General features: G+C 37.5%; 1 protein-coding gene across 2 annotated transcripts in view; it reads right to left on the bottom strand.

Annotated features, from left to right (window-relative positions):
* Positions 1-24,089, bottom strand: part of LOC102220779 (glucocorticoid-induced transcript 1 protein) — a 32,421-nt gene extending 8,332 nt beyond the window's left edge. Inside the window, exons 1-6 of one of the 2 annotated variants that reach the window (XM_023330601.1) lie at positions 23,820-24,089; positions 23,291-23,669; positions 16,051-16,199; positions 4,304-4,393; positions 1,695-1,829; positions 310-447 (exon numbers count right to left, since the gene is read on the bottom strand). In XM_023330601.1, the coding sequence (XP_023186369.1) occupies positions 310-447; positions 1,695-1,829; positions 4,304-4,393; positions 16,051-16,199; positions 23,291-23,669; positions 23,820-23,864 (936 nt within the window). In that variant the 5' untranslated portion in view covers positions 23,865-24,089. Of the gene's footprint in view, positions 1-309; positions 448-1,694; positions 1,833-4,303; positions 4,394-16,050; positions 16,200-23,290; positions 23,670-23,819 lie in introns of both variants that reach the window. The other variant, XM_023330600.1, reaches the window with a different exon arrangement.
* Between the last annotated feature and the right edge of the window lie 1,966 nt (positions 24,090-26,055).

Raw genomic sequence — 26,055 nt, 5'->3', positions numbered from 1 at the left:
TTGTGGACTAAATGTCTTTCAAATTGGGCATTTCCTGTCGGGTTCATAACAGTTTGTAGAAAAGGACAAAAACAAAAGTGCAGATGCAGGATTGAATCACAACTTTATGAGTTTTCCCCTCATGATTCAGGTCCTAAAAGTGGTCTCAAAATGCCATTTGCAGTATTTTTGTTTTGCAGGAGATGCATTGTGAGCATTCCTATTTAATGACTGAACTAAATTAGTCAGATAATAAACTTTACAGAACTTCATTGAGGTATAACAAGCAGTGGGCAGTAAATAATTACATATCGCAGCCAGATGCTGTACCTGCAGGCCGTGCTCCCAGTCGTCTCGGATGAAAACGTTTTCCAGCTCGTGGTTGATTCCCTCCACGCTGCTCGGCACTCTGCATATCAGCGACTTAGCCATCGGGTTTGACGTTAAAGTTGAAGAAGTTCCCTTGTACTGGAAAGAAACACAACACTTTTTGAAGGTGGATTAATTTTTTAGACATCTTGAAATAAGACAAAAATAACTTACAAGTAACTTCTCAGCACAATACTGCTATAATTTATTTAATATTGATTTTTTTAAAAAAAGTATTAGTTCCACTGGCAGATTATTTCACTTACAACAAGAAAAAATATTGTTAGAAATAAAAATAATTTACCAGCGGAAATAGTACTTTTTAGATACATTTTAAAGGAATTATTGACTTAAACCAAGCTCCAATATTTAGCTTAAAAGTCTTTTTTTAAGTGTACTAAGATATTTGCACTAGAAAGACAAGAGGGTTAAAATTAGATGCAACCACAACACTGCAAAACACAAAATCTTACCAAGTATTTTGTCTAGTTTCTAATGCAAATGAGACAAAACAAACTTACAAGTAACTTTTCAGTGATTTATAGGAGCCTGTTTTAAGTAAGTAATTCCTTAATATCCATAAAAACGAACTAGTTTCACTGGCAGGTTATTTCATTTATAAAATGGGAAAAATGTCTTGTTATAAGTGAAATAATCTGTAGTACTTTTAAATAAATATTAAGGAATTATTTACTCAAATAAACCTCCTATATCTTGCTGAAACATTACTTGTAAGTTAGTTTTGTCTCAAGATATTTGCACTAGAAATGAAACCAAAAATACTTGGTATGATTTTGTGTTTTTTTAAAAAGAAAAGGTTTCAGTTAAAACGAACAGAGTTGTGGTCAGAAGCATCAGTATTAATGCTATGTGTGTGCAGCATTTCTTTTCCTGGGTCTCTGCTAATGAATGAGCTGCAGCTCAGAGGAAGACATGCCCAGACACATTCCCTCTCCTCTGCCTCCGTTTGACCTCAAAGATCAACTTCTCCTGTTTAGGAAAAGTTAACGCACCCTGCATGTTAAACACATAATAAATCATGATATTTAATTAACACACAAATATAAACAACATACCACTAAATATAGATGCTGAAAGCTTAAATAAATATGAATTTAAAGGTATAAAATGTAGCTACACTGAATTGTTTACACAGTTTTATAATCTCCAGCAGCTGTGTTATAGTTTGGTAACCGTCAGTTTCGTTTGGATGTTGTCCTCCAAACTGCTAAGCTCCCTTATCATATCTGTGTGGTCTGTGTAAAATCTTGCATCACGAAGTTGAGTTAATGATAATGTTTTCACCCTAACGGAGCATGACGGCGAGCGTGACGTGAGAAGCCTACCTGTGATTGGCACGCGGCGCTGTGCTGCTGCTGCAGCTGCTGCAGCTGCTGCAGCTGCAGTGAGCTCTGCTCCCTGTCTTTGCTCTGCCTGGTCACCTGTTTGCTGCGCTGCAGCTGCAGGCGCAGCTTAGCGATCTGCTGAAAGTGAAATAAGACGGAGCCAGTAAACCAACATGAAAGACTCTGTTAAATGTCACAGCGATTGCAGTTTTCTGGCCGGTCACCGATTACTGATCTTTAACATGCCTGACCTGCCGACTCTGATTTTTGTCTGAAATGTTGCTAAATGTAGCAAGAAAGTTGAGTTGGCGACAGTGGAGTGACTATTGTTCACTGAAAACATGCAGACATGAGCTGGTGGGCCGGTCTATTAGACAGACCTGCAGACGAGGACAGTGGTTGGTTTTTATACCTTTGCATGTAAGTATCAGCCGATCTCCCAAAATTAAGAAAATCAGAGCCGGTAAATTGGTCCACAACTCGTCACACGCATCCAAATATTTAGGATCAGTTAAGAATTTATTTTGCAACAGTTAATGTATTTCTTTACTGTAGCTGCTTTTCCATTAATGTTCAATAAAATCTTTGTTTTCTTATAAAAAAAATTTTTTAATTATTTGCATCTTTAAATGGTGTTTAAAATATTGTGTCAAAAAGGTTTAACTGGTTAAATGAAAATTTTTATCTGATTAATCGTCAAAATAATCGTATAATAAAATGCGATGAGTACTTTTGCTTTCTTCTGAAAAGATTTACTAAAACAAACTCGACTTGAATGCAGCCCTGCCACATCAAAATCTTCTGAATGATAAATTTCTCTAAGTTAATGCAATAAACATTAATATTGTTGTTTTGAGACAATTTTCAAGTAATATAATGGCAATAATGGCATAATAATGCAAGAACACATACTAAAGATCAATAAACTTTCAATTCTAATGAACATTTAAAGCTGGAACTGGAAGACATTTTAAATATCCAAAATAAACAAACAAAACAACAAATAAAATTAATTACTGAAGTCTCTGTTAACAAAATTGTTCTTAAGAAAGAGATAGTTGAGACCAGAGTGAAGACTTTTAGGGTCCAGTCTTTGGTAGAAAAAGAGAAAAGAGAAAGATAATAAATCATTGAGCTTGTTTAAATTTATCATGAGATTTATTGCTTATTGCAACAGGCCTAGTTGAATGTTGCTGCAACACTTCCAGAATCGGTCTGCTGATGAAATGAGTTGGGTCAGTGGGTGTTGCTACATCTGGCCGAGTAACAGCACACAAAACAAAAAAACAGGATACCCTTTGTAAGACTAACAGACAGTTGTGGTGTGCAGACAAAGGTGTGGTTCTTCAACACAGATCTTGTACTCCAGGCAACACAGTCAACAAAGAGACGTGCTGCTTTCAGATGTCCTCCCACTCGTTAAATTGCAGAGGTTAGAGAGCAGGAATCCTGCTCCCTGCGCTCGCTTAGTGGAAGCAGTCGATAATGACAAGTCCAGGCAACCCGGGTGTAATCTTAGTTGGTGGGAAAAGGGAGATTTTCCTGGCTGTGCTGAGCTATTGATTTCTAGGCCAAGTTGTTCAGGGATTGTCTGCAGATCAGTGAACACAACATTTTCCAGGCAGGTCAAGTTATAAAGTTAGAGGTGTGCTTAAAGGTGATTTATGAAATACGTAGCAGGAGGCCAGAAGCTGCTGCAAATGTGTTTCATAAAAGATTTCATAACTTGTTTTATACCTGCTGTGTTGCACTGACAGTTTGTTTTGTTTCAGCTAAACTGGAGCTACTACTGACTTCATGCACTGCAAAAACACAAAGTCTCACCAAGTATTTTCTATCTAGTTTCTGAAATAAAACAAAGCTAACTGACTAGGAACTTTTCAACAAAATATATGAGCTTGGTTTAAGTAAATTATTTCTTATCTTTTATTTTAAAAAACACTAATTCCACTGGCAATTTATTTAACTTATAACAAGACATTTTTTCCATGTTAGAAGTGAAATAATCTGCCTGTGAAACTAATACTTTTTGTATCAATATTAAAGGAATAATTTACTTAAACCAAGCAGTGTCCTGCTGAAAAGTTATTTGTAAGTTACTTTTGTCTTCCAAGTGTACTAAGAAATTCGATCAAACATATTTGGTAAGAGTTTATATTTTTGCAGTGGAGGTGGAGCTCTCTAGAAAGAAAAAAAATATCTGCTGATTTTAAAACGGGAAAGACGCAGCTGCATACTCTGCCCTCCTTCAGTGTGGATCCTCTATGCCGTCTGAAAAACAACAGTCCATGATGAGATTCACACAGTGCAGCCGTGCGGAGAACAGAGGAGGATAAATTTAGCCTGTGGTCTGGAGGCATGGAGTCCATGTGGTCGGCTGGATGGCCTGCCAAGGCCAGCAGATAGACAGGAGTGGAAACCGACTTTAAGGAGGGTAATATTTAGGCTGACCTCAGACTCTGACAAATAAAAACACACTTTAAGTAAATGAAGAACCTCACGAATGACAGAAACATTTTCTTCACCCAGCTGTGTGGATATAATGACGCGTTAGCTGTGAGCAGCAGCAGTGACCGGATCGTCTGGGGGGTTAAAGAAGGGGAAAGTACCTCTTTCAGATGATCTGCGCTCCCCCACGACGCTGATCGCTGGTGAGGACTTCCCAGTTCAGCGGCTTCGTCAATCCAGAGACATGGAGTCTGAGAAAAACAAACAAAACAAAGAACATTACATGGTATCAAGTCAAAATTAAGACTTTTCAAGACCTTTTTTTAATGCCAGCTTGAACAAAATTTAGGCTGACAACACTATAAATATACAATATAAGTGACTCAGTGGCAAAATCAAACGTCCACTCAGTTGATGGTACGTTTGCACTAAATTACCTGTGATAGACACAATTAATAGCTAAGTAGCTAGCTAGCAAGCATATATTAACAGATAGTTACAAACCGCCTCTGCAACTTTCACCTTGCAGAAAAATCCTACAAGAATAATTAAAAAGAACTGCAATAGTCCAGCCAAACAAAATTTAAGAACCGCGATTAACGTATTTAAGACCGACTTACATTTTCCTAAATGAATTTAAGACATTTTAAGGCCTTGATTTTAAATACATGAGTTTAAGACTTTTTAAGGATGTGTGGACAGTTACTAAAATGTTATCAAAACTTCTTGCACATCTGTTGTTCCCACTAAGTTGCACCTTTTCTGCAGAAAAGGCCGACAGATCCGAATGCTTGTTTGTGCAATTCAAAATGGGTGGAGTGCATGTTTCTGCATCTGGGTGAAAGTAAACAAAAAGACTTGTTCACATTTGATTTAACTGCCTGTACATGAAATGTAAAATTGAAATGGAATAGAAAATAATTATTTTGTCCACTTTTCAGTAAAAAGAAGAGGCTGTGGATCCCGTTCTGGTGATAAGTCTCCATTTAAGTAAAAGTTTGGATATTTGTGGTTCTACTTACTATGAAAATAAAAAAGCAAGGAATAATGTGATTAATAACAGATGAATACGTTTGCCTTGCACCGAAAGTTTCTCATTTTAAGACTGTTTAATTTACCATAATCATAAACAATCTTACCCAAAATATTTTAAAAAGTTTGATCTGCACAAACCACCAAATGTGGACCATTTTGAAAACATTCGGAGGCCTCCAAATGGCCCATGCGCCGCACTTTGTACGCCCCTGATTTAAGGCCTCCAACAGAAACTTCATTTCAACAAAAACTGTTCAGAAAAATGATCAGAAAAATGTTCAGAAAACCCCATCTGAAAGCAAGTGGTGTGTGTTTCAAAATAAAGCTGCATACCTGGAATCAATGAAAATAAGTACAGCAGTCATGGGATACCATCCCTGAGGAAAAAATCTCTTAAACAAAAATGTTCCTTTTTATCCTATTGCAAAGCAGAGTTGCACCAAACTGTGTTGCAAGACACTGAGCTCACATATTTGTCTTCTGACAAGAAAAACACTCCAAACAAAATCCAAACACATTTAAGAATCATGCTTACTTGCCATGAAGACATCTCTGTCTTTATGTTCTTTCAACTTCAGCAATACAAATCCAGAAATTATCCAACAATGCTGACTCCAGTTACAACTGCAGGCGTATCAAAGCTGAATGAGCCAAGCAATAAACGTTGGGATGTTTGTAGATGATTACAGAAAATCAGCTGATAAACGAGATATTTCCTCCTAGACAGCATAGAGACAGTTCTGTCTCGATGAACTCGCCTTTTCGACCTCTGCTGAATGAATGAGGCAACGGTTAAATTATGTAAATTAATGCAAAACCAGAAGCAGGGAGCGGATCTTTCATAGGCCTGCAGAAACCACATACTTCCCCCTGATTGTGTCTATCAGCGCTCCGACATCACGAGCACAGCGGCGCAACACATCGTAAATGTCACCGTCTTCGCCCTGCCTTACGCCCGACTCCGCGCAAACAGAATCTTCTTTCTCTAAACAGCGCAGGGTGATATTCTATATCACCCTGCGAATAATGACAAACACCCATGGAGTTGTGTGAGCCGGCGCGCTGGCCATGGTTCCCCCCAGGAAAGGACACACATTAAATGGACGCTTGTGCTCTCGTAAAAAGGGACCTCTGTGCTTGGCCGCGCTGGATGGCAGATGTGTAACTAGCCTTTAGCATTAACATTTCGTCCATGGCCTCTGGAATGACTTGTGCAGTTTGAAGTTTCTGCCAAACATTCAGGAACTGGAAGCTGCAGTCAAATCTGTTCTTACTCAATGCAAATGGGTAGAAAGGGCACAGTGGCTTCACACAGTTCACTGCTGAGGAAAAAAATAAAGTTTCACTGGTGAACTGCATCAGAAATACAGCTTTAACACAAGGCATACATATATCTTTTAAACCTTTTATGATTTAAACAACTCTGAAAGCTAAAGATCTGAAGCATCTGTCTAGATTTGCAATCTGGAAACTGGAGCCACAAAATGCTTTTAACAACTGGCTTAACATGATTAGGAATCAACTAACGTTTTTAATACAAATATAATAACAAATGCTGTTTAAAGCCGTTTTTATCATGTAATAAATATTTATTTCACGACATAAATCGCACTAATATTTCTAGCGGTGTTGTATTAGATTTATTTTTGTTAAGTTAAGTTGTAAACAATGTACCTGCTGCAGTCGAATCAACACAAATGGCTAGAAAGGGCTTCACACTGCTGAGGAAAAAATAAAGTTTCACTGGCAAAATGAGTCTACTTGTGTCAGAGATGCAGTTTTAATGCGAGGCGCATATATATATATATATATATATATATATATATATATATATATATATGTTTTAAACTTTTTATGATTTGAACAACTTTAGTTGTTAAAGATTTGGTGCATGTTTCTACACCGTGTTCAAAATTATTATGCAAATTGAATTTAAGTGTCACAAAGATTAAATTTTTGTTGTGCTATTAAATTTATAGATGGTATTGTGTGTCAGGGCTCTTTGAATCACTATAATTAATTTCAGAGAGCTGGTTGATTAGTTTGTCTGGTGAGCTCAATTAAAGGAAATCTACTTATGAAGGATGTTCCACATTATTAATCAAGCCACAGGTTTCAAGCAATATGGGAAAGAGAAAGAATCTCTGCTGACTAAAATCATCAGATAGTGTAGTGCCATATGACAAGATATGAAAACATTAGATATTTAACAAAAACTGAAGCGTTATCGTACCGTGAAGAGATTCGTGGCTGATTCAGAACAAAGATGGGTTTGTACAGATAGAGGCATAATGAAGGTTTCTGTTAGACAAATTCATCGGATTAAGAGAGCAGCTGTTAAAATGCCCTTACAAAGCAGCGAACAGTTATTTGAAGCTGCTGGAGCCTCTGGAGGATCCTCCAGAGGCCTGCGGTGCATGAACCTACTATTGAGCTACTGTTGACACTATTGATTTATACTGTAATAGTTCATGAATTGAAAATTATACTGACCATCATTTACATTGACCATTTAGGAAAATCTGAGAAAATATGACTTGATAATAATCTGGAACATGGTGTAGATATGCAACCTGAGGTTCTAGAGCAGGGTGTCCAACTCATTTTTGTTTTAGGCCAAATCAAGATCATGAATGATCTTAAAGAACCGGTATGTATTGATAAGACCTGTTAATATATCAATGAATTCTTAAAACTGCATTAATTTGACTGATAACATTATATTTAAGCACACTTCGTGTTTAGTCTAGAAGAGGGCCACATAAAAAGCTGTGGCGGGCCTGACTTGGCCCACGGGCCTCAACTTTGACACGTGTTCTAGAGCCACAAGTGGCTTTGCTTAAAATGATAAGGAATCAACTAATGTTTTTAATATAAATGTAATAAATGCTGTTTAAAGCAGTTTCTTATCTAATAAAATGATATTCCTTGACAGAATCACATTAAAAATACCAGTGGTGTTGTTTAAATCTATTTTTTTGCTTAAGTTGTGAACTACATACTTTCTCCATTTCATTTTCCATAAATTTAAACACCTCACAGAGGAAAACATATCCATCTTCTTTCTCCAAAAGGTTTGTTTTTCTTTCGTTTGAATTCTAAAATTAGAAATCGAATGGGATTCTTTTAAGATGATAAGTTCCCTAAAGTAGACGTTTATCAAACATTTAAGCTGCATTCTTTGTGGCTCTAAACGAGTCTTATTTAGCTGGACTGAAGGCAAACATGGGGCCGATACCGATATGTTAAACAACGACCGATACCGATGTTAATGTTGATATATTGTGCATCAGCAGCTGAAACTAGACATTTCTCTCCTGGTGACATCAAATCAGACTAAAAACTTTGTTTCAAGTCAACTGATAACTCCAAAATTATTCATTTGTGCCTCTTTTATTCACACTTTGTCCCATTTGATAGAATTGTTCTTTTAAAATCAATTACTTGGGTCACATTTTAGGCCTCTGCTTACTATAATTACGGCTCATTTCTCCTGCCTGAATTAGCATAATTGGAGATTTTCATTCTGTGATTTACACATTTATTAACAGAAATGTCCCACCTCAGAATGAATTGAAGTCGACCCACCAGTATCACGTGTCTGATCCGTTATAGAGAAAGGTTTTGAGACACAAAGCAAAGATCAGCACAGAGCGGAAACACTTTATCATCCTCTACCGTTTATCTGAGTCGAGAAAATGTGTTGGTCGTAATATTAAATGCAGATAACAGACAACGGATGGCGCGCCACAACGTTACCCGTATTTTAAGCTTTTTGATTTCCTGCACACATAAAGCACAGCTGCGTGAGGTTTCACCAAAGGTTTCCTATCAAAGCATTTCATCAGCTTCGATGTGAAAGGGCAAAGTGCTAACGAGTTTATTGTAGCATGCTACAATAACGGCTACATCATTCATTCATTTATTCTCAAGCTTTTATTTAACATCTACATCAGTGGTGTCCAAACTTTCTGCATCAAGGGCCAAAATCCCCACGTTGAAAGTATTCAGGGGCCAAAATTTCAATTAAAAACACAAAAATATTGAGGTGAATTCTCTCTCATTTACCTCCACAACAAAAATAAAACATATAACATTTTACATTTGCCTAAATGTTTAATTATTTACCTTTTTGAGCTTGTTACTTTCCGTTTATTAAGTCTATTAAACGTTTTTAAGTTTATTCCCAGCAACAAAAGTTAGAATTTTCTTCCATGACGTCTTCAGTATTTAGGCCAAACTTTTTAACATTACAGATTTTTTTTTTAACTTCCTGGATATTAGGGGCACAATGTAATATAATAATTAAAAAATACTATAAAAAAGTCTTTGTGTTGTTCTTAACATTTTCAGTTTTACAAGATATAAACTTGCCACGGAAATCTCATCCTAAAAAAAAGTACAAAAAATGTTGAATGGCCAAATTTGTGCCATTCTTGAATTAAGGTCAGGGGCCACACAAAATTAATCCAAGGGCCACAAATGGCCACCGGGCCACATTTTGAACACCCCTGATCCAGTTGACTCAGATTTACTACGTCAACAGCAACACCTTGGCGGATGACATACAACTTCCTAATTCTGTCTCCACGGCCCAATAGAGTCCAAAATACTGACTGATGACGAATTGGTCAGAGAAAAGACTGAAGCCACTGTTTTAGCAAAAATAATTTAAAAAATTGACCCAGTTTTACCAACCACAAGACGTTTAATACTAAATCAGTCATCTTTACAACATTGGCAGAGTAAAGGGTTTCCTACCAACGCCTGGTCAAAAAGCTCACATGTAGCTTAGATAATTGTGATGGTCTATAAAGCAGTCACTGGAAAAACCAATCAGGTAGCTGCAACTTATCCAAAGTCCTGTCTGAGCCCTGACCAACACCAGGAAAAAGAAATCAATGAGAAAACCTGACATGTGCAAAAACTATTGGTTTCTTCAAACCAGAACTGAGAACATTTTGGTTTACTGTAGTTTTCCTTTAGAGGCAGAACACTGCTGCCTTGCTCTATGTGTTTCATTGTGTTAATTTGTATTTATGTTATTCTTACAAGCTCTCTATTGTTGTTTTAATAGTTTCTTGTGTTTATTTTATTCATTTATCTATATTCCTTTATTTCCATGTAAACACTTTGTGCATGTTTATGTTTTTGACAGGAAACTTTAAACAAGAAGAAAAGTTTAAACTTTTTAAACAAGACGCCAGTGAAGTGAGAATCTTGTGAGGTTTTTGGTCCCACTGTTTGCATTTTTATTTAAATTAATAAGAGATTTTGTTTTAAAAGAAGTCAAGCAAGCACATGTGGCAGGCACCGGTGGTAAGGCACCATTAAATCGTGGTGCCTTAATCCCAATTCAATATGCTTCAAAGTGACCTGCTATGTTTCCTTGAACAGCATAAGACAAATCTATCGGCTATACAACATGTTCATTACATCATCTAAAATCATTCTTAGATAATGTGCTTTTATCGTGCTCCGTTGTGCACACTAAGATCACAGTTTCGGACCTCTTGTCCTTTAAATCCAAATGATCTGCTGCTGGCCACACCCTGAACTCAACGCTTGCACTCGCACGTAAAAATGGCTGCAAACAGATGTGCAATTACACAACCGTACTTCTTTGAAAAGCAAAAGTAGTGCCTCCTGCACAACCAACAATAATGCAGCAAGTGGTTTCTGGATGGTAAGTCAACAACAAATCCCTTGTCTTTTCCAGTAGCCATTGTACAGCGTATACAGCTGTAAAACCAGCTGACCAAACGTGCTGGAGCTTAGCTGTGGTTGCTAGGTAACGGCACAGTGCTAGTCAACTGTGACAATGACACCATAAAATATTAACTTTTTGAGCTTGGGCTTTATTTTTTTTAGAAGCAGAGGAAAATCATATGGAAGAATAAAAACGGCAAAATATGAATATTGCAAAACAGGTTATCTTTAAACTCCACTCTTAGTTTAAATTACAAAAAAATGTTATGATAATTTTCTATTGACTACATTTCCACTCCCAACAACAGATTATCACAGACGGCCACTTTTATTGAACCTGCAGCCTTAACTTGTGTGCCTTGTGAACAGGGTGCCAGGTGTTGTGCCTGATAATGTAATGCTGCACAGATAAAACTCATAGCCTGCAGCTCGCTTCCTATTGTGATTCCCACCCAAAGGGTTACATGCCGACAACATCCTCAAGAATCCAGCTCAGCTCCAAAGCAGGAAATAATGACTGGGCTTCAATTGAATCACAGTGGAATTTGGGCTGTTTTGTTTAGATTGCACGCCGAGACATGCATGCAGAGTCCTGCTGCTATCATGTGGTGGGAGGGTTGAGGAAAGCGTGATGTGTTGGTTTAGCCACTAAATTGTTTATTTTAATGTTTTAAAGTCTAGGCACTTCTGCCTATGAGTTGTTGACGAAAGCGAAGTATTAGCGGCATAACCTCCAATTTTCAAGTTCAGTCTGGGAGGATTATATTGATTTATGATCATGTCTGGGTTTTACTGTTTTTTTGGGACCAATAAGCATCCTTAAATTTACTATCGTGATACGGCAGCCTTTCTCCACCGGAAGCTGCTGCCTGGTGGCCGGTGTTCAGAGCGAACGGTGGTGAAGTGCGCAGCGGGTGTATTTATACAGGTGAGCGGGATAAACTCAACATGGCAGGCTGCTTCTCTGTCATTGATGCTTAACGTAAGTGTAGCTTTACGGACGAATGAGAAAATAAATTTCATATCATCCCAATCTCAACAATTGAGTGACGGAGCGCATCGTGGGGGTACATAGATGGTAGATGTGCTTCTGTGTGTGACGAACGAAGGTGTCAAATCCCGTCACTAACATGGACACAAGAGCTATAAATGGCTGGACAAGGTGAGAGTTCATCTGTTAAATTGACTGAAGATGAATGCATAAACGAAAAGCTGGAGTATAGTCTTTATGATTAGATTTTTGTATACATTTTCTTCAGGTTTACTTAGAAAGTGAGCTATTGTTGTTACAGGTTCATTTTCTAAACCACAGAAAAGTTATTGTTAGGGATGCTCAAATATGAAAATATCCAGTAGTAATAATGCTGTTATGGTAGAATTGACCAATATTTCATTTGATCCAATTTTTATTCGATTACTTGATTACGCATCAGAATAATCAACAGAATACTCGATTACTAAAATAATTGTAAATAAATATTTACAACAGCCTTAATCTCAACATTTTTGTTCATTCACACTCCCCAAACCAACAGGACTTTCCAGACAAGTGGACTGGGGTTGGATTAAAGCGGACTAAACACAACTGATGTGGATGCACCCGTATTTAATGGCTCACCGCAAATTGCGATACTGTGTTTTTTTGACAAAGACTTGCATACATTCAAACGCAGCTACTGACGATCTGTGGTTTGTGCTCACATATAACTAATAATGTAAAATGTCAGGCTACACAAACTGTTTGATCAGCCTGCCTTTCTTGTGTGTGAATTGGTGTGCCAGAGCTTTAATCTTCATACGGATTCTCTGTGCTCTGTAACCGCAGGGTCTAGGGCTTGCAGACATATCCTGGAAGCGCGATTAGCATATGTATGGACCCTCTGCTCCTCAACTCCCACACAAAAGGCAGGCAGCCATGAGGGCCAGGTGGTAAGCAGTGGGAATTCTCCTCGCCTCGCCTGGGGGACAGGTGCAAACAACGTCACCTCCATGCAGAGCTGCATTACAGCTCAAAGGAGAGGCCGTCTTGAACTGGCGCAATGCAAAACAAAAGAGAGCAGGGACCTTTTGTCTGCTGCTTTCTGCTGCCGTCTTATAAAAAAAGAGATGGGCTCAGGCAGAGCTTGCAAACAGGAAGTGGTCTATGACTATTCCTAAAGTGGGTACAAGCACCAAATCGTTCTGGGACTGTGAAAAAGTGCGTCGCATTTTTTCACATTATGATTTTTACTACCATAACAAATATTTTCCATCATTCACAGCTTTGGGTGAGTCAGACTCTTATGAGCTCATCTCACCAGGACAGGACAGGCTCAACATCACGATGTGCCAAAAAGGCATGAAGTCTATGAGATAACAGCATGTCTGGATGTTTCTCTGCATTTTTATCCTCTCTTTGATAATTGTCAAACTGATTTTCCATACTTTCCAGATCCAGACAGGAACCCTGTAATTAGATGTGTTTACTTTGCACATAGCCACTTCAAGAAATCTCACCAGCTCCCCTACCACTTCCTCAGAGTACAAACAAAGAAACGCAAGGCAAATGAGGGGCACAGGGACGAAGCCCATGTAAATTAGGCTTGGCGGTCTTCATTCAGTCACATGAAAGGCTTCTGTTAGCAATAGGGAGAGCTGCCCTCTTGCAAATCATACATATTCAATATTCTTTCATAACACAAGCCTGCAACGAGCCCCGGTCCTTCAAAAATTAAGCTTTTTCTGAAACTGGATAATCATGCGTGGGCTGCCAACCAACAGTGAAATCAGGCTAAATGTAAAACCGATGCATGGATATGGAGGGTCAATGGCAACAAACATCAGAAAAAAAGACTAATCAATTCTGGCAGATCAATACATTTTGAAATTTCTTTGGTTGTCAGCCAGTAATTTAGAAAAATGCTAATCCTTAAACTGCATCCAAACTTTTTGGACAATTATTCCGTCTGGTTTAGGATGCTTTAGGTAGTCGGACAGGTGATCACTTTTGTTTTGTTTGTTTGTTTTTTTTTACAATTGGGAACAGCTAATTAGTTAGCATCTTAAAGCTAAAGTAATACCTGAACTATGACCCCAAATCCCAGAGGAGGGCAGGACCAAAGAGCAAAGAGGAGGAGAAATTTCAAACTATCTCTTCCATCAATCACAATGATGATGAGCTCTAATCCCCTACTCCAACATCTCTCTGCCAAGACTTTCTAACCAGACAGCCAGAGATAAAAAGATGAGCAGCAAAAGCAAGTGATGTGGATTAGCAGTGCTCGTCAACAACTGATGCTATTATGAAATATTGTCTTCGCTGCCCAGATATTGTCAAGTCATGAAAGACAATCAGAACCAGCCATAAAACTGGATCCAGAACGACTCTTTGAAGACACTTGGATGACACAAGTTAAGAGATTTAATTTCTATTTGGAACAGAATAAAACACATCAATATTTTTGATTCCCCTAATTTTGTTGAACAGAATGAGAACAAAATTCTCATTCTGCTCATTGATTGATTTTTCTTAAATCAATAAGAAAAAAGCACTTCCAGTTTCATTTCTTCTAATAATTACAAGTAGAAAATAAAAGGTAATATTCAGCCATCAGACTGTTCAGGAATAAGACTGGATTCATGAAGATGCTGGCTAAAGATGGAAAGAGAGTGAAATGAAACCTGAGGCCATTTGGGCTGAAAGGCCATTCAGCCAAGAAGAGGACATTACTTCAAAACCAGCATAAAAGTTAAATTACAATTTACAAACCACTGAAGGATCAAGGCCTTACTTTCCAGAGACATGTCCCGTGGTAGGATGAAGCTAAAATACAAACGGCCAAAATGACTTTTGCCACAATTGGAGGAAAAGGGAGAAGGTTGTCAACCTGATTTTACAAGTACGACTGTGACGTTTTGTGTTGCATGGATTGTGTGTTGCAAGAGGAACTGGTGCACTTCATGGAATAAATGGGATCAGGAGGAACGAACATCATTTGGAAATATTGAAACAGCCAAAGTTTGTGCACTAATGGGCCTTTCAAATGGAGAATGATGACCCAAAGCAAACAACTAAATTAATCACAAGGCGACGTTCGGACAAAAAAAGTTAATATTTTGCAGATTGACTAATAAACCCGTGATCTCAATTCTGTAGAAAATTTGTAGTCAGAGATGGAAACCTGACTTGTTTGCACAAATTATTTCAGGATGAATTGGCCAGATTTCCAGCAAACTGCTGGAAGAATCTTCTGGAAGGCCCAAAATGTTTGACCCGAGTCATACAGTTTAGAAACAGGTGAACGACACTACTAAGTATGTAATAAACTCAATTTGAATGATGTAAGAGGGCTACAATCAAATAAATTTTGATTTAAAACCTTTTAAATACAAAATTGGAAGTACATTAAAAGTTGCAAATAAAGAAATAATTAAATTCCTTTTTATATAAGAAAATTAAACAGTTTTTGCCTAAATTGCTTTTTTTTAAGTCTGTATACTCCAGTTAAATCAATTACCAAATTAGACGCCAATTATTTCAGTAATCAATTCCTCATGATTAGTCCAATTAATCGTTTCAGCCCTACTCAAAATGTTTGACCCAAGTCATATAGTTTGAAAAGAAGACGTACAAAATGTAAACACTACAAAAATTCAAAGTCTTACCAAGTAATTTTGGTCTAGTTTCTAGTACAAATATCTTAATACACTTGAAATAAGACAACATTAACTTGCATGTAAGTTTTAGTAATATAGAGGCTTATTTACGATAAATAATTCCTTAATATTGGTGAAAACCTTCTAGTTCCAGTGGCAGATTATTTAGCTTATAACTAGGCATTTTCCCATGTTGTTAGTTAATTTATCTGCCAGTGAAACTAATACGTGTTCATCAAAATTGAGGAATTATTTACTTAAAACAAGCCTCTATATTTTCCTGAAAAGTTGCTTTTAATTTAGTTTGTTTTATTTCAAATGTATTAAGATATTTACACTAGAAACGAAAAGAAAAATATTTGGCAAGATTTTGTGTTTTTGCAGTGAAGGAATTGCATGCAAATGTGGAAAGTTATAAAAATCCTTGTATTATCTAAATAATTTTGGTAATGCAAGGTGAAAGAACTGTGATGGTTCCAGTAAACACTTGGTTTGAGCTGGACTCTGCTGTGGTTTGAGTGGTATGTACCTGTGTGGCTTTGTCTTTCATACAGGAAGGGTACGGAGCGTGGGAGTCCCGAGGCCACTGGCCAGTCAGGTAAGGTCCTGTGATGGCGTCCAAGGAAGACGCTCTCCGTATGGCACTGGAGCTCCGCACCTGTAGTTTGGATCGTTCCGCTGTGAAGCAGGACAGGAAACATTTGCTTTAACACACCATCTAAATGCAACATCAAAAAACTGAAGCAAAGCAATTTCTCAGTTGGTTCATGTGTGAGTGACATTACTTCAGCTTTTCATGTTTGACCTGAGGAGTTTGACCTTGATCCCTTCTTATTTTCAAAGATGAAAGAAAGAAAGAGAGAGAGAGAGAAAGAAAGAAAGGAGAGTGAAAGCAGAGAGAAAAGCCAGAGGCTGAGCAGGAGTATCTCATGTTATGGGAGCAATCTGCTGTGACCTAGAGCAGTTCAGCACACACCACCCACATAAAGAGCTCATAAGCCACCACACTGCAATGCACATCAAAACTGCCTGCATCCACACAACAAGCCTGCAGAGGCACGCACTGGAAGACCAAACAGGACACAACAAAACATGCAAATCCAAACCAACCACTAGACTATTTGAGGCTGTAGTGAAACGTGTTCGTTAGCCGAAATGAAACCGTTCAGGTGTGTAATTACTGCAATTAAGCTGCTTCGTTTTGACGTCAAATGCTGAAGGACAGAATCATAGGTGGGAGATGTGCACATTTGTTTTACTTCTTGCCAGAGGAGCCAAGGCAAAGGCCTTTCACACATGCACAAAGCACACACAGACTAAACCATCTACATGAGGCGCCCCTTCCCTCGTGGAGCTGCACAGCCAGTCATTGTTGTTCTTTGTTCATAAAACACACAAGGCTACCCACCCAAAGGTATTGCCTAAGTAAGCTTACTGGGCTACAGTAAAATTCCCTGAAGCATTGCAGACAAGGGAAGCAGGCTAAATTTCCATCAATATTGATATAAGCGAAGCCATCGCTCCCTGAACTGGGATTGTGGTTATTTTCCATTCCCCCACTAACTCCCTCCTTCCCATTCACCAGACTACAATAATCTCATTATGAGAAAAAAAAGGAAACAGTGAAAGAAGTCGAGACATTAAAGAAGTCCATCTGCTGATTTCAGTAGTAAGAAAGTGGCACTGAATGAAAAGTTTCATGTTGGGTTTTAACGTGAGCTTTCCCTTCACAACACATTTCCAGCCTTTTAGATGTTTGGCTTTACTAACTGAGAAGAAAATATAAAAACAAACATGCAGTTTGTCAGCAGTTTCCTGTGGGTTTTCACAAGGGTTCATCCTGACAACATCTGAAAACAAAATTCCCAGAACTTCTGATCTGAGAATCGCAAAACAAAAATCAGTCAGGATTTAGATTCACGCTTCACCTGTGGTTACAAACTTAACCCCAAGCATTTCCCAGATTTTATTATGACAGCAAAGTTTGATTATATTTATTCTTCTACTCCAGTGCTTTTCAAACTTTTTATACCAAGAAATGGTGCAGCATATGCCGACATTACACTGAAGCCTTTTAATGCAGAACTTGGATGTTACCAGTTGGTTTCTGGTCATTTTGTCACTTTGTACCCTAAATTTCCACTTACAACATGGTGCTATAGGTAATGCAAAGGTTTTAAACAACATATACAGTGCAAGTAAAAATTTCAGTGTTTTTATGACCATTTATCTCCACAATTCATTAACTTAAAATAAACTGATATGCAGTCATTTAAGGCATTCTTTCTCACTCAAACTAGCACTAAAAAGTTCCTTTTTTTGTTGCTTTTTTTTAACTTATTTTTCTTAATGTTTTTACGTCATTGTTTCTTTCACAGACAATGTCAGTTTTCCCAAACTAGCATCAGTTGTATTTCTATTTTACAGTTGGTTTCATTATGTATAAAAACATAACAAAAGTAAAAACACTGCCCCTCTGTTGTTTGAAGCACATAATTCAATAATCCATTTCATTTTTACTCTGAAGAAGAGATTTCAGTTTCATTCAACAAAATTATGAAAAGAGTTTTTCTGATTCCTACAGTCCAAGTAGGAAAATTACAGACTGTCATCAACTTTGTTGGCAACAGATGAATGTTGTACCGTAAAACTGGCAATATATTTTACATGATATTGTTAGTTGCAAAAAATTTAGCTAACTAGCTAGCAAGGGCACATTAGAGGCTAATTAGCAGCAGCCACAATCGCTTCAAGTAACAGAACAGCACAAAAATGTCTGTGAGCAAATCAAACGTTTACCTGACAGAAAAGATCCAGCAAGACAATTAAACTACACAGAATGTAGGAAAGTAAATGCCACAACAAAATTTAAGACCTGATTAACATATTTAAGGCCAACTTACATTTCTTAAACAAATTTAAGGACATTTTAAGGCCGTACTTTTAGATGCAGGAATTTAATACTTTTTAAAGGATGCAGACACCTTGAGATGCATTTTCTGAAAAAGTAGTTCCTTCGATGACAAATCCTGCAAGTTTGACCATTAATTTTAAGTAGGAATGTCACAATAACAAATTTTGCTGGACGATAAATTGCTCCAACAGGTATTGCGATAAACGATGACACTGTTGCTTTGAGACCATTTTCAAGCAACATAATGGTAATGGCATAATAATGCAAGAACACATTCTCAGAGATTAATGAACTTTAAACTCCAACAAACATTTAACACTGGAGCTGGAAGACATTTTAAATATCCAGCACAAATAAACAAAACAACAGAAACAACAAATAAAAGAATCATGTAGTCTCTGTAAACAAAACTGACCTTCAAAAAAATGGCTAGTTGAGACCAAAACACCAGACTGAAGAATTTCATCATCCAGTTTTTGGTAGAAAGAGAAAAATGCTAAATCATGCTAATGGAAATGATTGAATTGGTTTTATTTTATTATGTAATAAACTGATTTATTGCTTATTGCAACAGTCCCAATATCAAAATGATATTGTGTATAACCAGCTAACATTTTGTTTGGTAAAGACAACATTTACACTAACAAGTTAAACCATTTATAAAATGTGGCCAAAATATTATCAGAACAGAAATAAAAACTAACTTCGATAGCTTAATTCAACAGAATCAGATACTTAAACCTTTAAATCTCTAGATTTAAAGGTTTAAGTTGAGCTGTTTCAGCAGAGGCAACATTTTGACTGTGAGCAGTAAACAGTGTGGTGAAATGACGTCATGCTAGTGAACCTAAAAGGTCACAACAAGCTAACATGAAACTCTCGATGCATCTAGAAAGCAGGACCATCCTAATCCTCTGAACACAGTGCAAAAAAATAGCCATAAAATCTGTGCTGATTGGCCGTTTGAGTGTTGGGAGTTCACCTTCATTTAGGAAAACCTAGCCTCCTCCATCACAACTGACATGAACAACCAGCTGGGGTTAGAGGTCATCTCTTTTGGAGGATTGAGGAATGTGCGGCATGCAGCTGGAGTAGGAAATCAACACCAAGCGCTAGCCGAACATGGCTAGCTCATATTCATCCTGCCTGGCAAATGTGACTTCAGACTTGTTATTGAAGGGACTTTGCTTCCTGTGCTGCATGGTAGGCTGGCCATCAAGGCTGGAGGTCATCCCGTTCAAAGAAACAAGAAATGCAAAGCACTTCACAAGCAGTTACACCACAATGACCTGCACTGAGAAAAGTGGAGTACCATTTCAGCTAAAGGTAAGACTGTAAGCTAATTTAATTCGATTCAAAAACACTTTATGTTTCCCAAAGGGAAAATAAATGTTGTCATAACTCATATCCAAGTATTCTCAAATAGTCATTGTGGTTGGTAAGGCCAACCACAATGATTGCATCCTGCCTCTGACTTAAGACTGTAACTTTAACACTTTTATAGCTGTCATATCATGCTAACAGCTAATTATCCAGGCATCAGAGACGATATCCCACGAAGCTTCTCCTATATGGAAGTTCACAAACCAGGCAGATGTGAACCAAATCCACTTTTTCTGCCTATAATGTGACCCATAATAGCTCCCACAAGTTTGAACCGGAAGTGAACCGTGCCACTCAACCGCCATCTTGGTAGGCAAAGGGTAGATGAGCCATGGCTTCGACACCAACAAAATGAAAGTAGAGTACTCAAAAACTGTAATCGAGTAATAGTTGCAATGTACATATATTCTTTATAAATTAGATAGGAACTAGGTTCTAATGCTGCATTAACACCAAGCGCGATTTGAGCATCAGGAGCGTCTGGTTTCCATTCAAAGTCTATATGAACGGATGTCAAGGGCTAGCGCTGCGCGACTGAAGTGACGACATCAAGTGACTTATTTTTTGCAGTCTAGTGTGACACAACTAGACTGCAAAAATTATAAAATGTATCGTTTATAATGAAACAATAAATTGTCCCAGAAATCACTGCGACTAACAATAATATTGTTATTTTAAGACCATTTTCAAGTAATATATTGGTAATAAAATCAAAACAGAATTTTATGAGTTATTCTCAAAACTCAATAAATTTTAAATTCTAATAAACATTTAACACAGGAACTGGAAAACATTTCAAATATCCAAAAATAAATAAACAAAACAACAAATATAATGAATTATGAAGTTTCTGTTAGCAAATTGATCTTCAACAAAAGGGCTAGTTGAGACCAATAAACCAGACTGGAGACTTTTATCATCCAGTTTTTGGTAGAAAGAGTGAAAAGAGGAAAACTATATATTATGCAAATGGAAATTATAGAGTTTGTTTTAAATTATTATGCAATTAATTGACTTATTGCTTATTGTGACAGGCCTATTTGTCATACTAACATCAGAAAGAATTTCTTATTATATTCCCACAGGGAAGGAAAAAAGTAAAATCTTAATTTTCCATTTTTTAAGCATTAGTACAAAATCTGCAAAAACAACTATGAGAAGGAAAAAAGTTAGACAGGCTCAAATAGACAAATGAAAGGAACAAAGTCTGGAAATAAAAATGTTTTATATATTCTAATTTCCCACATTTTTCCAGACTATATTTATGGTAATAATCCCTAACTCATATTCCAGACCGTGTGGGAATCCTGTTTGTATCCTATTAATGATACACAATAGAATTGCAAACACATGATTTTCTAATATCCTGCAGGACGAACTGGGGCGTTCTGTTTCTGCCCTTTCCAGTGATACCAGTCATTAGGTAACATTCCCTCAGCCGTGTTTCTGCAGGGAATGAACTGGACAGATTACAAGCGGCAGCATGTCTCTCTGCCACGAGGTCCTTTCTCTGCTTCCTCTCAGAAACGGATTTACAGAACTTCTTCTAACCACATCATGAATGCCTAGCTGTGCGTGGAAAAAATACTTTTTTCAGGCTTTTAGATGATGTTTCCAAATGTTACATCCAGGGATGATTTTGTGCACAAAATCTACATTTTTAATGAGTTAACACTTTGTAAACCCCGACTTTTACTATATATGTTTCCAAAGACAATAATAGCAAGCTTTAAATTAAGAATCAGCAACTTTACTGTAACATTGTGAGTCGTATTTTCAGCATACATATCATCACAAAAGTGATGCAATATTATTATTATTATTATTATTATCCAAAGGTTTCTTAGAGTGGACAGATATGTTGTTGTCTGAAAACCCTATAAGACATTGGTCAATGTGTTGGCTACTAGGCTAGATGTGGGAGTTGTAGTTTGTTATATTTGTTATAACATTTTGATTAGGGGTGCAAGTTATCAATTAATGAGTTAATATAAAGTTGTTTGATTTTATTGATTTACTAATTATTAATTAATAAGCAGCCACATTCTTAAAAATGTCTGCTTTCTCTTGGACGAAGATGGCCGACCATAAAGAGTTAAATTTTTCATAACATGCTGACTTGGCTGAATGAACGCTACTCAGGTGAAACTTAAGGAGTTTGTCGAGTGTTTATATTTCAAAACAGAATGCAAAAAGTTCATTTTCCATCCCACACTGGACTGTGTTTGGAATATTTCTCTTTCCAGTTCTGGTATTGCCGCCATCTTTGTTTCTGTATCACCGGCTTTGCCTAAGGATGACCAGCGGCGCCCTCTGCTGGATGACTTCCAAACCATGACACTAAAATAAGGTTTAAGCGGACATTATACACAGTTCTCATGTGATGGCACATTTCCGGGAAGTATGTAGCTGACAGCCATGTTGGTAGGTATAAGTAACCTCCATGACAGTTGCTATGGCGTTGCTATGACAACAATAAACTAGCTATAAGCTCAGAACTAGCTCATCGATTACGCTTGCAATTTTTGAACACTCTACAAATCTTTGTGTAATGCCAAGATAAATATCAGTCATATTTTCTGTACTGCGAAACTAGCAAAATTATCTTAGCTAATGTAGCTTTTAGCTGCTAGCTAAGATGGACATGTAGCCTACGTGTATGTTACATGTACTTTCTCTGCCAGTAACCAGAACCTTGTTATTTACCTGAAGAGTTCGCAGATCTTTTACAAATCCGTTTAAACATTGATTGTATGTATCCATGGTGTAGGCGCTGCTCACTAGGTAGTTAACTGTGTCATAGTAAACCGGAGGCAGCTTGTCTACATCATCTGTCATGTTTCCATAACATGTTTCTCTGTCTCATACAGGTTGACCCCGACAGCAGCGATTTTGTTGATATATATTTTTCTTGGACACTAGTCAATATTTTTATTTTTGTTGGTCTTGAAGCCATGATTCAGCTACGCTTGCGCCGTGTTTGACTACAAAGATGGCGGCTCTTTGTGATATTATTGTTTACATTATGTTTAGACACTGTGAGTTTCTCTACTCTCCCCAAACTTTGTTTGGTTTTTCCCCACTGTCTTGACTCTTTATACAGTGGCGATGTGCTACCTCAACCAAATAAATTTTTTAAAAAGTGAACTGTTCATTAAGGGAATATTTTCATCCAAACTTCAGTAGAACAAATATTCCACTGGACTGCATGGCAACCAGTCCCAAACACTGATGTGTACCTAATAATCAACAATAGTGTAATCTGCATTCCTGAAAGAAAGTGTGTGCGCATAGGCCTCCACACTGGCTCTAGCCCAGGGGCCCACATGCTCCTAAATCCAGCCCTGAAATTTTAACACATGCTCACTTTCCACTCTAATTACACAACAGTAACAACAGAAAGCACAATGACAAGCTCTCAGGCGACCACACACGTGGCGATATATCATTTATAGTTTTCTTTTCGTTTTACCTTTTGACACTGGGGAGTCTGGGGGACAGGAAGCCTCCTTATTTTCGGGTGACACTCTTTGCTTTGTACTTCCTGAAGTGAGCGGGGGACTGGAGGGTGGGCTGCTACTCGAGACCCGGCTGGTTGTGGGTCCTCCGTGCAGGGTTTGCGGCCGTGTGGGGCTGCTCGGACCCCCACGCAGGAGCTGGTAAGGCACGGTGGCACGGATGGGGTGCAAGCGGCTGCAGCTGCTGCCGCTCTGGGTGAACGAGCCCGGGGAGCCCGCATTGCTGCGCCTCACCCTCGGCTGCTGAAGGGAGTTACTGGGCGCTGACATCTTCCGAAACTGGCTGCTTATCGCAGGGGAAAACACGCACTGCCCAAGGCTGCTGCTGCTTCTCTAGAAAAGGAGGAGAAGGTTGGAGAACTATTGAGATAAACATCAGCCTGTTAGCGAAAAACGTTAGCTTCCTTTACAATTTCTCAACTCCTGCGTTTAAGGAGGGTAAAAAAAAACAATCCGACATGACTTATTTTGAAGCAAACTTACCTGTAGGTTACTAACATGTGCTGTGATAAACTCCAAACATGGCATGGATAACTTTTAAAGTTGTTTTTACAACTTCTCGTTGCATTTTTTGCGTGTTTTCGCTGCTCAAGCCGTCCCCATCCTGTTCACTCACTTGACAGTTTTTCAGCTCGACTACTGGCTGGCGTAAGTGGGCGGGCCTTAGCTATGAGTCCCTTGGTTTCTGATTGGTCAGTCACCGTGTACAGTAAGATCAGTGATTGGCTTCTGCCAGCCCACAGAGCGTTACTTTCAACCAATCAAAACTACATTATGTTAAACATTTTTCACGGTTTTTATTTTAAGAAAATAAAATACAATCAAATGTGTAAAGTTATTAATCCTTTCTGAACTTTATTCAGAAGTGTTTTATGTTTTCATACAAAACTTAATTGCAGTTAAAAGCTGTAGCTGTTCTGGAGCTTTCATTCATTGTAAAACAGGTGAAATGATAAACATACTTACATTTACACATAATAAATTATTTCCCCAATATGTTTCTGAAAAGTTTACTTCTAAACTATCATATTGCATTTGAATTGTTTAACCAGTAGAATATAACAGATTAAAATGTTCATCTCATTGTTTATATGCATTAATTTGACATAACTGCATACATTCAAGATCCAATGTTTAGTTATTGCGGTGTTTGTTTTTACTGCTCCTTATTCTCCATAGAAATGCTCGGAGAGCTTCAAGGAACTTGAGTCAAATTCCTTTTATGCCTTAACATGTTTAGCCGATGAATGTGGTTAGACAGTTGGGTCTTGGCTGCTTTCCGATGGCAGGACACAGTTTCAACCTCAGCCTCTGAGACGGCACACTGGACTGTTCCATGACAGTATGCCAACATATTCACACAGAAAAGCTGCACTATGCTTTAATAATCTGTCAGCTTCAATTAGTTTGCTTGAAAGACGTCAGACTGTCATGCAATCTTTCATAACTCAAAGGAAGTATTTCTAGATACACAAAGCAAAATGTTTTGTTACACCAGAACCACAAACCTCAGTGTATTTTTGGACTGCAACTGATGACTATTTTAGTAATCGATTAATCTGATTTTAAAAGTTGGCATATTCTACAGATTTTGCATTTAACCACTTAAAGCTTATTTGGTACGATATAAGAAATACAATATAATACACAAATAACCATATAGTTACATTAATTAAATAATGAACATTTTACTGCCCAAAATGCAAAATATAGCATTTCTTTAGTTTACATTTGATCATTTGTAGTAAAAGATGCATCTGTAGCTGAAAAAATACTCTGCTCTTTCTGCTTAAGATCTATATAATGTAGAGCTGATCGGTTGGATTTATTGATTAATAATTGGATAGAAACTTTGTCCTCATTCTCTGTTTTGAAACGCTTACTGTTTGAAGTTTTTGTACTTTGAAGTACCAAGACTGAATAGAAAATGTCCAACAAACTCCTGGAAATTTATTGATTACCAATTTTAAATATTACAAGGAGTCTGAAAACAAAAAATGACTGTCTATGGCCTATACAAAACATTTTCATTAGATATTTTTGTAACATAATCATTTTTAAATGAGATTTTATTCTGTCACTTTAAATCCAAATAATCTGCTTCTGGCCACGCTCCCCCAACTCAACATTTACAGTCATACATGAAAATAGCTGCAAACAGTTGCGCAATTATACAACCTTACATCTTTGAAAAGCAGACATTGAGCCTCCTGCACAACCAAGAAAGTTGTAGCAACTGGTTTCTGGATGGTAAGTTAACAACAAAGCACTTGTCTTTTCCAGCAGCCATTGTACAGCGCATACAGCAGTAAAACCAGCTGACCAAATGTGCTGAAACTCAGCTTGGGTTGCTAGGTAACGGCGCAGTGGTCGTCGAATGTGATTTAAAAATCAACACCAAAAAAAAAAAAATTAACACACTACCAAAAAAAAAGGGCTAGGTATATTTTTAAATGCTTAGGCTGTTTTTAGAAGCAGTTATGACCCAAGTGAAAATATAAAAATGTGTAAAAAGTGAATTTTGCATAATAAGTCCCCTTTAATACTTTTTGCAAAGCACTGTTTTGTGTAAACCTGTTTGGTTGGATTTTGAAAGAAAAGTCCCAATGTCCAAAATATATTGAATTCCCAGTTTATCTCCTGTAGTCAGGTAAAAATTTGAAATTCTGTTGACGTTTCCACATAAGATGAGGAAAAGATTCAGGAAGCACAAAGCCAC

Source organism: Xiphophorus maculatus, chromosome 3 (genome assembly GCF_002775205.1).
Source record: "Xiphophorus maculatus strain JP 163 A chromosome 3, X_maculatus-5.0-male, whole genome shotgun sequence".
NCBI lineage: Eukaryota > Metazoa > Chordata > Actinopteri > Cyprinodontiformes > Poeciliidae > Xiphophorus > Xiphophorus maculatus.
The sequence above is the reverse complement of the archived record's forward strand: the minus strand, read 5'-3'. Positions and strand labels throughout refer to the sequence as shown.